The sequence below is a fragment of the Platalea leucorodia genome (genome assembly GCF_965183815.1).
Source record: "Platalea leucorodia genome assembly, chromosome: 1".
In the NCBI taxonomy this organism is placed as follows: Eukaryota; Metazoa; Chordata; class Aves; order Pelecaniformes; family Threskiornithidae; genus Platalea; species Platalea leucorodia.
The window spans coordinates 55,962,554-55,980,888 of record NC_138823.1 but is presented as its reverse complement, the minus strand read 5'-3'; the positions used below and the strand labels follow the sequence as shown (position 1 = coordinate 55,980,888).

At 39.4% G+C, this 18,335-nt stretch overlaps 1 protein-coding gene across 3 annotated transcripts in view; it reads right to left on the bottom strand.

Moving 5' to 3' along the window:
- Positions 1-18,335, bottom strand: part of PTPRM (protein tyrosine phosphatase receptor type M) — a 490,843-nt gene that overhangs the window by 321,016 nt on the left and 151,492 nt on the right. For all 3 annotated transcript variants that reach the window (XM_082320958.1, XM_082320956.1, XM_082320957.1), the window contains exons 3-4: positions 11,842-12,107; positions 576-654 (exon numbers count right to left, since the gene is read on the bottom strand). In XM_082320958.1, the coding sequence (XP_082177084.1) occupies positions 576-654; positions 11,842-12,107 (345 nt within the window). The remainder of the gene's footprint in view (positions 1-575; positions 655-11,841; positions 12,108-18,335) is intronic.

Genomic DNA, 18,335 nt, shown 5'->3' with positions numbered 1-18,335 from the left:
GAACTTAGGATAGTTTATTACATACCCTTAATAATGGGATAAAGAAACATCTGAAACATAAGCAAGTAAAACAGTGCAGAAACTGAGCCATGAACCCAAAGTACAATACCTGGGGAAGTACCCTCAGTAACCTTGCTTAGCAAAGCCTCAGCCCTCAGCCAGCTGAGTTGTCTTCCTTCTAAGCCTTGGAAAAAATAATCATATATATTCAGCTCTTGCATTGTTCATCTGCTCTCACTAATGCCTCAGCTTGTGGCTGCACTGAATTTTTGATGGCAATAGAAAACTGGTCAACAAATCTCGATGACTTTTGTTCTGAAGGAGTCATTAGATGGCCCAGTTAGGCTCTGGGGCTTACGCCAAGTGCTGTACACAAGGTGCATATAAGAGATGTCTTTAAAGCCAGTAAGGTGCAAGTATTCAAGTGCTAGCAATGCTTTGTACATACTCAGCCTATATTTATAGCAGCAACATTGTTTTCTGACATTTTCCATATCTTTTGCTCCACATTTATTGGAGCACAGTGGCACATTCATTTTAGAGGGCTGGTTTTAAAATAGCAGAGAGGTACTTACTACACGGATGTCCTAAAACTTTCACTTCATCAATAGCCACATATCCTGGGTGACCTGAAGTGACCACTTCAAAAACAACCTGAGAAGCGAGAAGGGAATTTCAGTTAGCAGCTTTGAAACACAGGGAATATAAAAATACTGTGTTACGGAAAAATACATCAACTCTTCTAACATGTTGAGAACATCTTGAAAACAAAATACAATCAAAAAAACCTCAATATGTGTTGTTCTTATCATTAAAATGAACCAGAACACAAATTACTTTTTTTCATGTTTGTACGATTTTTGGAGATTTACAAGTGTGATCATATATTGCTTATGATAAGAAATAACCAAATCCCCACCAATATTTGGTCTGCCAAAGTAGTTACCTAATAATAATTTTATTTTCAATTCTTTGTCTTGCAGAATAAACTCCTACTTTTATTTAAAAAATGACAGCTCTGCAGTATACGGAGATTTGCACGGTATCAGACACAAACATACCTATTTTTATGAATGTATTTTCCCTGCTTTTAATCTTCCACCAAATGTAGTGAATTAAGTAAAGCAGATCCATTTGCCACGGTTTGTTTAATGGCTATAAATAGGTCACAAAATAAATGGACCGTTCTTGTCATTTGAATTAAGTACACTCAAAAGTAAACCTCTCCAAACTTTGGCAGCCTTAGCTTTGAACATCCCAAGAATGTTTACGTGGAATAGAAGAAAATATGCCAGTAACATTAGCAGGTACATTTCCAAACCAATGCTCAAGAAGTTCATGCTCAAATCCAGGTTGTGATTTTTTTTTTTTTTTTTAATGCTTCCCTTTTGCTTGGAAAGTTAACTCTAATTGCCTCTTGTAACTAGTCTCAGAACTACACTGAGCAAAACAAATTTTAGAAACTATTTTTCACACCTATATTGTACTTGTTCTTGAAACAGATGCAGAAGGACACTGTGTACCATATCCTTTACTGCAATTATTTCAGCAGAAAGAGAATGATACAGAATGCAAACATGTCACAAAGATAACATACAGCCCTGTAACATTATATCACAGTTTCCTGGTGCTGAATAAACACTAGCAGAGCACTGATTCTGATTTTAAAACAAACCTTGAGGTGAGCAAATTCTTCACCACTTCTTGCCTCTGCCTTCTCCCATCTTTCTCATTGCTCCATCTGTAGACACCGATCCTACTCTTCTCTCCCAAATATCATGTTCCTAAACTCTGTCCATTTCTCCCCCTCAATCTCACTGGAGTGAAATTGCAGTAAGTATGGTTTTAACCCCATATGGTTGACAAGGAAAAAACTACTTTTTATTCTAGTTCTGTCTCCTGTCCACACAAAAATTTCAACCTACAGCGCCAATGTTGCCCCAGATGAACAAGGCAGCAACAAGAAAACACAAGACAGCCATGAGAAAAGCCTGAAAACCACCAAACAAATTTTGCAGAAACAAGTTCTGCAAGAAAAGGATTACTCAGTCACAGGCCCCAGCCTGTGGCCTTCTAAATGCCCGATGGCACTCTGATGGTGCTTAAAGTTGATATTGCTGATCCACAGCAACAGAGTGGACAGGGTATGGATTTGGCTCCCAGCATTCAGTAGAGCATCCAGAGCAAGACCATTTCAAAATTTCAATCTCTCTCCTACACAGAAGAAAATCTCCTGGTGGAACTGGTCTTAGGAACTATCTCGGGAAGCATAAGTTATTAAAGAAGAAAAAAGCAGAAGCTCTTAAAGAGTAACTTCCATTCAAAGACCTGAAAGAGCTTTTCCAACCATGATCATTCTTACACTCATCTTAACAGCCTTGAAATGGAAATATAGAGATAGGTGACACGCACAAAGCAACCCTCAGTTTTGACGGCAACGCAAGACCCAGAATGCAGCTTCTGTTTTCACTCACTGAACTTTGAAAAAACAACAAGCATTTCTCTGTATGAACAAATGTGACAAACACCTCTATGTTCTCAGTTTGTGTTACACTCTCTGAAAAAAAATGGTTATGCTGGTGCCCTTGGAAGAAGGAGGAGACTTCTCCATTTCCTGAACTGCTACCAAGGCTACTCAAAGTGGAGATGATCTGAAAGACCACAGGGCATGAGAACCATGGCATAGCCCCAGGAACCTGCAGTTAATGCAGGGATGTTAACAACATGGCGGTGAAGAACAGGGAGCAGACAGCCAGGTCTCAGAAATGGTGGAAAAGTTTCCCGGGGAAATATGCTGCCACTAGGAAAGTCATTGAGTTAACCAAATCTAAGCGTGGAGGCAAAGACCTGCCTGTAAAAACACAAAGGGCTGGGGACAGTTACTGATTTCTCTCCTGTATTCCCTAGTGGCCTTGAGTCTTCTCTGTTAAGAAGAAAAAAAACAGTTAACATTCTAGTTTCTATTGAAATATAACTGATTTAAAAAAAAAACAACCTCCCTCTCTTTTGGAGTGCTCAATGTAAGGAGAAGATCTGCACAAAGCCATCTGAAAGGTCTACCTGATCCATGATCCCATAACTGCACGGCAGAGGAGGTTTTTTAGGTTCTTCACTTTTAGATACGCTAAATTCTAGAAAACTCTAGGAAGAACTGGCACATGAACACCTGTGAAGCAGCCAGCCAAACCAGTCAGAAGTTTTCTGCTAAAAACATTACTGCCAGATAATGGGGATTTAACTATTTTTAAAAAATGTTGCATGAAAGTGCCTTTTCCAAAGAATTACCTGACTTCCACCAAAACCAAATACCTGAGCTCTAGAAAAGCAAACATACTCAATACCTGAGTAGAAGATCTCAAAATAATATCTATAATTCATAACTGGGGAGCTTAGCTACAGGCTCTGCAAGAGGTTTTAAGTACTTCATTATTGCAATATACTCGCAGACAAAAAAAGCTTGTAGATTCTAAACACAAACCCATTCCTTCAGTTCACAGGCAGAAACTACAACCTTGAAATAACTGAATTGGACCTGCTTATGACAACAAAGACTCAATGAGTGATCTAAAATATCCTGCTGTATCTCTAGACAACATACCAAGACTGTCATTACCACAAATAACCCAAGCAATGTATCAAGAAACTGCCAGCTGGACATACTATTAAAAATACAATTATTGTCATTAAAGAGGGCATGTTCCAAAGAAAAGTAATACAAATCGAAATATTGTCAGTTTAATCATGCTTTCATTAAAAGCAATAGCCAAGCTGATATCAACTTTAATGATCATAAGTTTGGTCTCTTCTGACATAAAATATGTAATTTTTAGTAAATGGAAAGAGACACTACAGCCAGTAGTGACATACCATCATCAAAGAGACATCACTGATGTGCCTTTTACTTCATATATAAAAGAACACGACACCTATTCCAAGTACAGTAATATAATTTCTGTTCCTGCTCTATCCAAATCCAGTATTTTGTTTCATTTAAACTAATAAATGAAGATTATGGACTAAAATATCTGCTTAACTAAGCATTTCCCCTTTTTACACTAAAAAACCCAATTTGATCCTATGCATGACACATTTCTGAAAGTCCTAGTAAGTGTGCTGCACACTGTTAGAGGGTGCTCAGGAATGGACCTAGAAACGCTTCTGGTAGCTCATTTATTCATTGAAAAGCTTATATTAGGGGTGTCAAGACTATTCATAAATAGGGATCCGTTTTCCTAGTAATTTCACTAGAAATGGAACCTAGAAACTTATTTCACGTCCAGATTTTTCCATCATTTCACATTTGAGAAGTTGCTTGTCTTATAAAAGTTAACATTTTTACTCCCACCTCCAAACTTTGCCTTTCCTCACGGCTGACGCAACACGTGCAGGCAACATAAAAGACCCCAGTAAAAATAGAGACAACACTCCAGCAGCGTCAGACTGGGCAGCCCTTGGATTTTTCGCCTATTATTCCACCATCTTATCAGTCCGGAAACAAGTGGTTAAAACACTGAATTCATTTGCTCAGGAAAAACTCTGCGGAACGTTGGCCTGAGAGCTGTTTTACACCATTCTCCCCCTCGCAGGCCTGCAAAACAGGAACCAGGGAAGCAGCTTAGCACTGCACTGTCCCTGATCCTCCCTGCTTCAGTGAAGAGCAAAATTAGCTTCTTATTCCTGCCACTTCCCCTTTCTACATTATGAACAAAGAAAGGGGGTCTGCTCACCAACATAAATGCTTACTGCTGAAAATGTGTGACTCGAGATAACTTGTCTGTTCCAAAGAACAATAGAAATAAACAGGTTTTGTTGCCACACAACCTCACTCCGTAAATTCCTGTCTTTGTTGTTGCAAAATTACAATGCTTGTAGTCAAAAGGTGGATTGTACCTAATGTAAACACACTCTACTTCACACGACTTAAAAATAGCACTTTGAGAAAACAAGAAAGAGAAAGGAGTATTAAGAAAGCTACTTAACGTCAGGCTGCAGTAAGCAGGCACTGATGTATCACGCGCTGCCCACAGCACGCACTGCCCTCTCCTCTCCGCCTGCTGTGCTTTACCGCACAGAGTGCCTTTTTTTGACTAGATTTTACAAGGCGTTGGGAACAGTCTCCCTCCAGAAAACTGGCAATGTCTTGTACCTCTGTGGGTTGAGCTCTTCTCTCCCTTTCAACTTGTCCTAGGACTACCCGCTTTATCACCGGGGCACGATCACAGCGACTGCTGCCTCGTCAAAGCCACATGAAGGAAGGTTCCTGACCCGGTCCTTCCCAGGCCCCGCAGAAACCCGTCACAGTGTATTGACTTGGGCTGCCTAAAATGTGGTTAGGCTTCCCTGGCTGGGAATTAATTTTATGCCATTTCTCTCCCCACCTCTCACTCCTACACAGCTACCATTCAGCACTCACACCTGCACTCAAGCACATTAAACAACATTTTGGTGGTTGCTGCCAACCTGAGACTCCAAAGAAGCCTCTACGGGTGAGCAACACTGAAAACTGAGCTCCTGACATTAAGGCTTATTAAATCTTATTCTTCTCTTTTCGTTTTTAACCCAGTTGTTGTCTTACCTTTTTCTACCGAAGGCCCAGAAGCTTTCTTGGTTTAGGAACAAGGGATGGAAAAAAATAACAGAGCTTTGTGTATATGACAAAAAGTGCACACCCGCTTACTCTTGGCCATTTTTAGACTGCTGGGGTTTTTAAATTTAGGTATGTGGTCTGCTGTGGTGCATCCTTCTCAAAATAACTATTCCCAAAACAGCCAACTCAATGAAGAAAAGCTATTTAAGATGCCTGACACAGGGTTGTGATTCAAAATGCAATATGCATTTCAAAGATTCTTTTGAGTTCAAAGCGCAGTTCAGGAACCGTATGCATGCAGTTGAATGCAACACGCACAACACACGAGGATGTGAGCCTGACCTTTACTGCACAAGAAGCTTAATTCTCTGTCCTAGCTGATGACTTAAGTACATTGCATGAGCCAAACTCATAGCAAAGCATGTACAAAGCAGGTTATGAAACAAATCAAAGTTCAAGTCCAGATTTGAAAAGGTAGGTTGGATCTACCGCTTCTTATTCCCTAAACTCCTAATTTACAGGGAAAAGTGTCAGAATGGTAAAGGGTAAATCTCATCTCAGTGTGAAGTGATACCATATAACTCCTTTGTGTCCTTACTAAAGAAGATCAGGAATTACTGCCAGGCTCTTATCTCATTTTCTAATTCCAGCTTCATAGGAATTTATGTTTAAAGAAGGTGCAGTGGCACAGAGAGTAGTGTTACTCCACTGGAAGCTATTTTTAATCCTTTCAATTCCATTTCTGGATTTTAAAACTGCAGTGTTTGTTGTTTTATTTCATCAAGATTTGTTTCAGCTCACTGCTGCCATGCCTGACTCCCAGCAAAGTACAAAGCAAATAATTCAAAAATATAAAAACTGATAGGGGGACAGTGTGTAACTTGCAATGGTGCTGTGCCAAATTGCTTGCTTGCAATTGTTGGAAACACAAGCCACTCACCAGACTCAATCCAGTAGTGGCATTTCACATATTGTAAAGTTCCAAAACTGCAATGCTTCAAAAACATGAACTATATTTAAAATACTACTAATTGGTCTGAGAATCATTACCTAACCTATGACAAAGAAAAAAAAAAATTATTACCCCCCTGCCCCAAACAGACAAAACAAGAAAACAACCCTGAAATCAACAGATTTTCCTCCTGCTAAAATATCAAAATAAGGGGAAAAAAAACCCAAAACTTTAAAGAAAATATAAACAACCCCCCCAAACCCTCCCACCCTCTCCTAACCAGAGCAGCAGCCTTTTCAGAACTTACTTTTATCTCAAAGCATCAATTTTAGAGCCTCTCAACCTACTGAGACTGCTCCCCAAGAATCTAAAACCAAGTTCACCGCTACCCGTAGAAATCTACATAGCATTTAATTCTCTTTTTCTGTGTACATCCTAATTCTGTTCAAGTAAGGAGGGTGAAGGTCTTGGTAATTATGCGAAGCCTTGTTTTATTTGCAGGCTGTCTCTAATGGCATGATAAACTCCTTGATGCTCTTGCTTAAGATGCACCAAGGAGACAATAGTTCAGTGAAGCAAACAATTTCTCCTGTGACCAATGATAAAAAGAGGAAGCCAATGCTCCCTCAGGGGAGCACTCCTAAAGGGATTTTATAATACAGAAATAAGACTAGCTCCTGTAGAAATACCCCAGATAACTTCGAAACAAATAGCTCAGAGACCTGGAGGCACAGCAGAAAAGAACAAGCTGTGCTGATTATCTTTGACCCTCAGAAGGTGTTTGGCAGCTTGAACCTATGTTACTGCAACTATACTGTCACCAGCAACTGGACTGCAATGTAGACATACCCTAAAGGCAAAGGCAGATGTTAAGCAATGGCACTTAGAAGACCATTAATTATGGAATTAAATATATCCTTAATCACCAGAACACTTGACAATTTAAGTTTAAATAAGTGGTAATTAAACTACAATTAGTGTTGTTACACGCAGGTTATCATTGTGATTTATACACATATTACAGCTTTCATATGGAGTGAAACCTACACAAATAATTACCTAGTAAAAAGAAAAGTGTACACTAAAAGAAATTAATTACTTTGTTCAGAGACTGTACTTCTAAAGAGTCAATTCTAAATGGAAACACAACATGAAAGGTATTAACAAGCTTGGATAACTGGTGCTACAATAATAAAATACTGTTAATTATTAAATCTTTTGAACGCTTTGCATGTATGTGTTAATAATACATTGTTTAAACAAATAAATCTTAAGAAGTTGGATTAAAATTCACTCCGCACTACACAATCTAATTTCTAGCCAGCTACTATTAGTGGGAGTTATTTTGCCTATGTTTTTCATGAATCAACAGCAAAACAGACAAACACCATGGTGTTTTTAAGCATCCTGAATTGTATAAATATTATAACTCTGAAATGTTATCATATAATTTGTCTTCAGAGTTCTGTAGTACATTTTGGTTTCATTTGCAGCTAGACCTTGTTGGTGTCCTACTAATGGAATGGAATGGAATTATAAGGCATTCACAACCATGCAGATGCCTACATGGATATGTGATTCAAAACTCAACAAAGAAAATCACACGATTACATTGCTTTGTCCCTTCATCTACTAATGCCGAGTCTTTTCCTGAAGACTACTCATCGGGAAACTACTGACCTTCATATATGAAAAGTCAAAAAAGGCCCTATCATGCCTTAAAAATCTCCTTAGCGGACTTCTCTTAATTTTGTTCAATAAGGTCAGCCAGCCTTAGAAAATCCCTGGGAGGAAGTCTTGTACATTTTGGAGGTTATGTGAGAAACACGTGGATTTCTGCTAAAAGAGGTCAGAGTTTTGGTATCAAACGAATAGCAGCTTAGGAAACAGACCTGGTGCTAGGCACTTGTCAGATGGGCCCTTTGCCTTCTCCCACCATACATGCAGTCATCGGAGCTCTCACCTAACTTGGACACACATTCTCACAAGATCCACATACACCCTCTCTCCTCTTCCAGCCCTTCTCCCAGCGGCTTGCAGCTAACTTCCTACCTCCCCCCAAAACAGACTCTGTGAAGAAAAAGCATGAAAACAGATGAAAAGAGTTGAGAAACAATGAGAAATTGCAAGCGTCACCAGGCGAGTGAATAAATTGCATCACATTTCTGAGAGGATGGAGGCAGCCAAAATGGAGATGATTCACCACAAGCTGTCAAAATGGAGACAGAGATTCCTCAAGAATAAATTAGCTTATCTACAGTGAAACCAGTGAAGCTACACTACTTTACACTGATTCCTGGGACTGCCACAGATATTACTATAGCATAAGACATTTTGGCACATCAGCTAAATTGCAATAGCTAACCAGACTATTATTTCAGACTGTATGCAGCAAATGCAAAGAAAATGACTTGCTATACTGCTCCGTGAGAGAAAGATTATGTAAAAATTTCTATATTTCCAGAGGCAAAGAGAGCACATGGAATCCATTACAGACAGACTCAGGTGTCTATTATATCATCAGCTGATGCATGGTAGTTTTCTACACTGCAGTACCCTATCCAAGCATATAAGGGTTCACCTACAAATAAGGGTGAGCAGTTCAGATGGCAGGTCTCAAGGAGAAAGTGGAATAGCAAGGTTATCTTTCTATTTCTATGGCCAAATATCCATATTACTCAGACATCAGTTAGATGTATCATATTGATAGAAATCTGACACAGATTATTACTAATATCAATAACATTTAAAACTGTCAGATCTTGCCTGTATTTTTATTAACATGTTAATTTAGCTTAAATTTACTAGTCAGAGTCAGGGCTGCTTCTATTAAAATTCCCCTGTCCATATCAGCTTTTTGGTTCAGAGCTAGAGTGAGGCTTTGAAGCACAATCCTCACCTTTACTGAGTGCTGGTTGACAGAGCAGTTCTGTTGCATCAAAACCAGACTCCTTTCAGAAGAAAGGAAATTGGAAGCTCCTCTACTAATTCACTCCAAACCCAGATGGGGACATTACAGTCTAGACTTAGGCATGAGCGACACAGTCACACATTCAGTCAGTGTCTGCAAAATCTGCACGCACCACATAGTGCTCCTGAACCACCCAGCATGCTCACAAAACCCTCCAGTAGATCCCACGTTACAAACCGCCCAGAGTCAGCCACAAAACTGTCTGTGGGATGCTCTACTCTACTCTTCTCCCACCATCCACTGAGGCTAACAACAAAGACTGGTCCTCGTTATTTCAGTCAAGATAGAAAGGCTTTTTGGCATCACTGGAGAGTGTTCTCAACACTGGCATCAGATGGGTAGCACGGGGTCCACAGTGTTGCTGTAGTGTCATAGAATCATGGAATATCTCGAGTTGGAATGGACCCGTAAGGATCATTGAGTCCAGCTCCCTGCTGCTCACAGGACTACCTAAAACCAAACCACGTGACTAAGAGCGTTGTCCAAACACTCCTTGAATTCTGACAGGCAACAAAATACACATTGCCCTTTCACCCTGTGAGATGTAAAGGTATGGCTAAACCAAGCTTGGACTCCGTGATCAGGATACAGCCTCATGCTCTAGAGAGGCAGGTAGTACACAGCTTCTCCCACAATGCTCAGGTGAACCTCAGCTCTGCTAATACGCCTGTCCTTCTGGAAAAGGTGCCACTATTCCCTCATTGAGTCCATGGCCTATTATAGGAGATCGACATCATGAGTCCTCCCAGTGAAGTTTGCTGATATGTCCATAAACTTACCCTGAATCCTCTCCAGGAAGCCCTGACGATGCAGTTGTAGGAATTCCTAGCCACCTTGGGTAGAGCACTGGATGCAAATGTGGACTCTGTCAATACCCCCTACACAACCTAGGAACACACTGTCAGAGGCAAGAGGAAATGAATGAGTGTGCTCTTTTGGGTCTGCAAGTACTGCATCCACTGCCAGGTATCCCATGTTCCAAGGGCAAGATAGTCCTGGCATTCCAAACTCATCTTTTGGACCAGGACTTTCTGTCAATTGTGGGTGAAGCAATCACAGAGGGAAGGACTCCAGAAAGTTGTATTTCAAAAGGAACTGCTTCAGTTCACTTGAGACATCCTCACAGATCAGCTGCTGCAGCCACAGAAAGAAGTCCACTATAACCCCCTAGAGTACCTTGCAGTGGATATTGCCAAACTCTTAATAAGATTATGATCTTAATAAGATATGATGATATAATAATATGATCTTAATAAGATTATGATGGGGCACCAAACGTCTGGTCATGCTAAATAGCACATGCAGGAACAGAAACAAAGCTCTGCCACGTGTGACACTGGTAGTTGGGGCGCTGGTGTAGGAATTGAGATGCTGTCACCCTCTGGAACAACACTGTGGAACGACAAGATTGTACTTCCTAGGGAGGTCTGCTGTCAAAGAACCCACATCTTTGGGACAGTCTTTCTTCAGAAAGCTTCAAACCATAAGTATAGTGACAATGTGCAGCACAGGGGACCAAATAAAATCCACACCAAACTTTCCAAACCGCAAGTGAAGATGAGGGGAGCCTCAATAATATCTTTGATCTATAGGTCTGCTCTTATTAATACCAAATTACTTGCTTGTGGAGACATAGACTATATTTTCACACGAAAAAGGAGAAAAACTGTTGAACTACTATACAACAGTAAATAACTGTATAATCTGTAAACTTTCCAACAGAAAAGCAGCACCCTAAGGAACTGTCAAGTGAAATTCTGCTGAAATTCTTCCTAAATCTTTAGGATGTAATCAGAAGCCCATTCCTACGATAGCTACTGTTATATTTATGATTACTGCTGGAGAGAACAAATGGATATTGCATTCAAACTGAAGACTCAAACTGAGGATTCAAAGGATTCTGCTGGTTCTAAAGCAACAAGTATTGCTGATCTAAATCAAACTTGAAGACTCTACTGCAATAAAATCTATTGGCATTCAGTTCCAGCATCCCTAATGAACTGAAAGAATGAGTGAATTTATTATAGAGAAACAGAGGTAATTGACTGAAATCAATGGCAAAATTTCTAAATTGTTTCAATACATTTATTTCACCCACATTTAAAGCATGTGTGTGTGTGCATACATTTCATACACTTCTATAAATGCATGTAAGCATATAAACACAGCCATATGTATGTAAAAACAAACATTTAACATCATCTACAAAAACATAATTAACATAAAGATCAACAAAACATACTGAAAGATATTTTTATTTAAATTCAAAATTATGATTAAGAACCAGGTAACTATTATGAGAAAAAAAAATTCATAAAAAGTAAAACGTACCTGATAAAAATTGGGCCAGAAAGTGCTAATTGCCAGTTCTGCTCTGTTCCAAGTAGCAGTGGTAGATGTGTTCCAGATCGGGTTACCAATAGGACCATCATTAACTTTCACATATATATTCAAAGTGCCAGGGCTAGATCCACTCTTACTTGAAACATAATAGTGGAAATCAATACAATGCGTATCATTTTCTTTCAGATGGGGCAGCAGGAGGTGAGCTTTCTGTCCCGCAAATCTCCCAGATGTATTCACCAACATGAAAGAACCTGCAAAACAAAGTCACTAGTTCAATTTCTTCTTTATTTTATTTTTCTCTCCCTAATATGGTGATCTGTAATTAAAGCGTCATTTAAAAAAAGTAATCATTTTGCTTTGCTTTTACTAACATAACAGTAATTTGTATTCAGTAGGTATTTAATCTCAAATTACTTTTGAGAATCTCAAGATTCTTTTCCAAAGCTTGTAAATATTAGAATCCTTATCTTACAGCTGGAGAAAGAAAGATACAAACAAAAAAAACACATTGAGGTGATTTGCACCGTGCTGAATCTACAGATGTTAGAAGAGGCTCAATTGTAGGTCCCAACTATCTGAGCATTTCTATATTCAGAGTGTGTATTGGGTTTGCGTGGCAAGGTTTTGGTAGCTGGGGGGCTACAGAGGTGGCTTCTGTGAGAAGCTGCTAGAAGCTTCCCCCATGTCCGATAGAGCCAATGCCAGACGGCTCCAAGACGGACCCACTGCTGGCCAAGGCCAAGCCCATCAGCGACAGTGGTAGCACCTCTGGGATAACATATTTAAGAAGGGGGAAAAAAAAGCTGTGCAACTGCAGCCGGAGAGACGAGTGAGAATAAGCAACTCTGCAGACACCAAGGTCAGTGAAGAAGGAGGGGGAGGAGATGCTCCAGGCACCAGAGCAGAGATTCCCCTGCAGCCCATGGTGAAGACCATGGTGACGCAGGCTGTCCCCCTGCAGCCCATGGGGGTTAAAGGTGGAGCAGATCTCCACCTGCAGCCCGTGGAGGACCCCATGCTGGAGCAGGTGGATGCCCAAAGGAGGCTGTGACTCCATGGGAAGCCAGCGCTGGAGCAGGCTCCTGGCAGGACCTGTGGATCTGTGGAGAGAGGAGCCCACGCTGGAGCAGGTTTGCTGGCAGAGCCTGTGATCCCGTGGGGGACCCACACTAGAGCAGTCTGTTCCTGAGGGACTGCACCTCATGGAAGGGACCCACACTGGAGCAGTTCATGAAGAACTGCAGCCTGTGGGAAGGACCCACGTTGGAGAAGTTCATGGAGGACTGTCTCCCAGGGGAGGGACCCCACGCTGGAGCAGGGGAAGAGTGTGAGGAGTCCTCCCCCTGGGGAGGAAGGAGCGGCAGAGACAACGTGTGATGAACTGACTGCAACCCCCATTCCCCATCCCCTTGCGCCGCTGAGGGGGAGGAGGTAGAGAAAATTGGGAGTGAAGTTGAGCCCAGGAGGAACGGAAGGGTGGGGGGAAGGAGTTTTTAAGATTTGGTTTTATTTCTCATTACCTTACTCTGATTTGATTGGTAATAAATTGAAGTTATTTCCCCAAGTCAAGACTCTTTTGCCCATGACGGTAATTGGTCAGTGATCTCCCTGTCCTTATCTCGACCCATGAGCTTTTCATTATATTTTCTCTCCCCTGTCCAGCTGAGGAGGGGAGTGATAGAGCAGCTTTGGTGGGCACCTGGCGTCCAGCCAGGGTCAACCCACCACAAGAGTCGCAATGAAATCAAGGAGAATTATATGTGCTCAGATGGTGGGATGCAGTATATGATGTAGATGGAGTCTAAAATGTTATCGATTCCTTAGCCTTCCTCTAGCTAATCACCAGCTACGTCCTTGACTGATTAAGTGTGACAATTGTCTCCTGGCCTCAAGAGCTGAGAAAAGAAGGAACAAATGAAAATACCCAGCAAATTGGTAAGCTTTACAGGGGGGTGAATTTCACACTATGGTCCCAACTTAAACAACAAACAAGAAATGTAAAGGTATAGTTCAAGTAAAGTTACGTTCGAACAACCCCCACATGTACAGCTACTCAATTTATGTTCTGTTTTTCAGTGCCTATTAATATGTTTCATTGAAGTGTGCCTTCAAAATAATCATGTTACAGAACAGACGTGCAACTAAAGAATTTGAATGACTGTATAGACATTACATTAGAAAAATACAACATGATTTTTTTAAGACATTCATATTTCTGGGTTAAACAAATCCAAATGAACGAATTCTATTAATACATATACTATGATATCATAGAAGGAAATAAAACTCAACACAATGTCTACTTTGGAAAGAAAACATATCAATAAAATATATGAGGTAACTTAAACCCTGTGTTTTTCATAAAAGTCGAGAAATGGATATGTTATAGGTGCCTGCTATAAACGCACAGCTAAGTGCTCTTATAAAAATATAAGCACACGCATTTCTCAAACAGCTATCAGAAAACAATTTTAATATTTCTTATTTTTTTTCCATTTGATGGGTGATGATACCTTGGAATTTCAATGAGATGCAACCTCCTAAGTCATTTCTTGAAACAGAATGTAGGTGTTTAGAGAACTTTGGTCCAGACTGCACCTTTATCTTAAATAGGTTTAACTATTCAATAATACAGTTTTGCAGTTACTTTAAATTATTTATCAAGCATAACTTATCATTAATTTTCATTCTAGACAAAATAAGTGAGTTTTTAATGTTGACAAAAATGGAAATTAATTGTGATACAAAGGAATCTGAATGTTTTACTTCCTAAAAGGCATTATTCTGTACTAACTTTACAGACTGTTACTATAATATATTGAGACAAATCCTTATTCATTAGTAGCATAAGTCGAAGTCACTGAACGTGTTTTCCATACTCTGCTAGAGAAAACTTTCAATTTTTGATTTAGCAGAAGGAAAGAAGGCAAGATGGCAAGATTCCTGTGCTTTTCCATGCAAGGACTGGTTTCTACAAGTTTCTGATTACACTATACTCAAATCCATAGGACACACATCTGCAACATTTTATTTCTTGCTGTGTTTCAGTAATCTAAAATGTGGGAAGGCCATAATCAGGAGAAAAAAGGACAAACACCCCCCGCCACTATTCTAGATGAAGCAGCCAAGAGGTGGTAACCTCGTTCCTAACCTATTGGCACAAGCACAGGAAGGAATACTCTTTATTACTACTTTTCACATGTGCTCACCCTGTTTCAGCCTGTCACAACAGTCCACCATTTTCATATAGAATGCCCTGTGTGTTTTTGACTTGTAATACAAACATCTTCAAATATTCCAATGCAGAAAGAATCAAATTTACTTCCTTGAGGACACAGTAAGGAGAAGACTCCTCTCTTTATCTTATATAGAGGAGACTAACCAAGTTGGTAGTCTTTGGTCTTTCCAATACTTTCTTTAGTATGATGGTTCCCAAGTTGTTTGCGGTCTTGAGTTGATCAAAGTATAAAATTCCCCTAAGCTGGAATTTTTGATCCTGTTCCTCAGTGATTAACTAGGATGCTGAAGGGATAAGAATAAATAGACACCTAGCTAGAACAAGAGGTAGTCCTGCTATATCACTTATAACACATTTCCCCATCTTTATAACACAATAAAGGGTTAAGAATAAAACCCACAAAAATATATTTGGAGGCAAATAAATTTTTAATTTAGCCACATGGATCTTTGCTTGAAACAGGCAGGAAAGAAACCAATATTCCTTCCATCACTTAGGACATGCCCTGCTGTTCAATTTGTTTATTTAAATTTAAAATGTAAACACCTTAAAATACTTATAATTTGCTAAGTTATCAAAACAACACTTAAAGCATTCACGAGTTCACTAAATATTAACTGGCAAGCTTTTTTTAAATCTTACCACTGAGGATGCCATGGAGAAATGTCCATCTTTTCTTAGCCACCTTAAAGTTTCAAACCAGTATCTTCCTGATAACCCCACTAAATTTATATTCAGTGCTGCTAAGAATCCTAAAGTCCTTCACAGAATTATATTTTTAAGAACTATTTAACTTACAGCATCCTGATTAATGTAGTATGTATTGCACAACTGAACCATGTGAAAAATTATCAGTGGCTTAAGACAAGGAATATAGTCAGCCTATTTTGAAAATCTGTAACTCCTTTGTCGAAAGTGAAAAAGTACAGAAAAACGTCACTGTAAACAGAATAAATCCTATTTTCTTTTTTTTTTTTTAAGAAAAGGGAATCTTTAAAGAGAACTACATTAAGCAGCAGTATATCATTCAGATGTTTTAGTTTTTCTGCTAGAAAGTATTTCACAAGCTCTTCTTAGCTCATGAGGCAAGCAGTAGGATGTAAATGCATCCTTTTAATTGTTTGACTAAACTATCTGAATTTCGGGAAATAAGACACCTAGCAGTGCCATGATAGGTAAACTACCTCACATAGGTCTTTTGGGACAATTTGATTTCCCACTTGTGAGGGTCTTACCAACTAATGCTTTCAGAAGCTGAAGTTTCTTCTGTTCCAGCACACCCACAGCAGCACCTTCACTCATACAACTTTCAACAGAATTGAAAACCAAAAGGACATTCAGCCATCTAGTATGACCTTCTAAACCCAGAGTTGATTAAGTAACACGTAATAGCTTGTTGCATCCAACATAGTAAATTCTATTCTAGCCTAAACATATCCTCTAGACAGCATTTAAGGAAAACTTACCTAAAGCAAGTAGGCACCTAGACAACGGATCCAGGAACACCTGACTGTAAGAGCCTGGTTTCAGAAGAGAACAGACTTCTTGCACCAGGCACGGGCCACAACTTGTGAGCATGAGAATGGAAACCCTAAGTGCCTGTACATTAAGCTATCTAAAATCAGCCCATTTACTGCGGCGCCATTTCAAGCTAGCCAATGAAGAAAAACTGAATATAGATACATCTGCAACATTACTCATCTTTGAAATTGCGTGCTTTGGTGGAGGTACAAGAATGTGCTCTATGGGCCTAAAATAGCTAGCACTGTTTTTTTGAAGATAAATGCTTATGTCTCTTCTTTCAGTGGGCCAGATGACCATGAAACATGCACACAAGAAGTCTCAGGTACGCGCGCCCACCAGCATGTGGGCAGATCTAAAGTTCAGATGTAAGCCATCGATGTTCTGGAGGTTTGACTAAGGTTAAGCAAAAAGAAAACACGGATAATAAATTTCATGGAAGCCCCCAGTCAGTGCCTTAACCCTTTATTATCCCTTGTCTTTGAAAGGCTGCCATCTCATGAAGGAATTCGATATTTTGTTTGACAGTATCTGCTTTTCCAGGCATGTGAATTCTGACAAAGATCAACTCAGCTTCTACTCCTAGTTTTAGCTATGGATCTCCCCACAAGAAAAAAATACCTAATATATATTAAAATGAAAAGGCATAATCATTAGACAGAAATCATTATATATATTTTACTTAAAGCATACAGTGTATTTAATGAAAAAAGTGAACTGAACGCATTAAAATCTTTCTTACAATTTTTTTTTTCAAATCTAGTCAACTTATCTTCAGTGTTGAGTCATGTAGCAACCTTCTCTTTCAACTTTTACTATTGCCATCTGTGTCTGGATTGATGAAATAATACTATGCAAGATGGGTATATAAATCTAAAGGATGTGGATAAACTCAATACACAAATAAACACTTAATTTTGACAAAACAAAAAAGAAAGGGGGGGGGGGGGGGGAGTGTCTCAGCCATGAAAAAGGGAAAAATAAAAAAACAAACCACGGCTTACTTTCTTACAGTGGATCAGTTACCCAGAATTGTTTTATCATATATTTGGGCACATGAGAAATACATACAAAAAAGAACTGCAACTATTCACTGGTGTATCTACTAGGAAACAGTTATCTGTCAGGAAACAAGGACTGAACAAGAAAACACGTAAAATTATAATCAATTCAGTAGTCATTCATACGAAGAGATAGCAAGTGCACATATTACTATAAACATATTCCTTTTAAAGTGACTAATTTCCCTAGATGTACTTTCATGTTTAAACACATGGATGACGACAGTTCCCTCAGTCAAAAAGTTTAAATAGGATTTACTTGGGTTCAGTGCTTAGATCCATGTTTAAGCACTACATGCAATTTAATAGTTCGAAAGTACACACTGAAATCAAACCAAGAATAAAATCTAAGGTAGCTGATGGTGCTCAGCATCCATTAAATTCAGGCTTCTTTAATCCACAAACTTGCTAAATCATCCATATTTCATCATTTTACCCAGAGGGTTTAAATCAACAAACTGGTGGATTTGCTACAGTTGCTGTTGTTGTTTACAATTCCTCACTGCACAATGTTTCAGCAGTAATTCAGCAAATATTTGGTTCATTAAAATAGTAATTCGAAGAAGATGCAATGCTTGAAAAAGAAAATATACACTAGAGTTGCTCCAGAGTAAATGGGCAATCGAACATCCCAGTAATTCTCACTAGCATCAATGGAA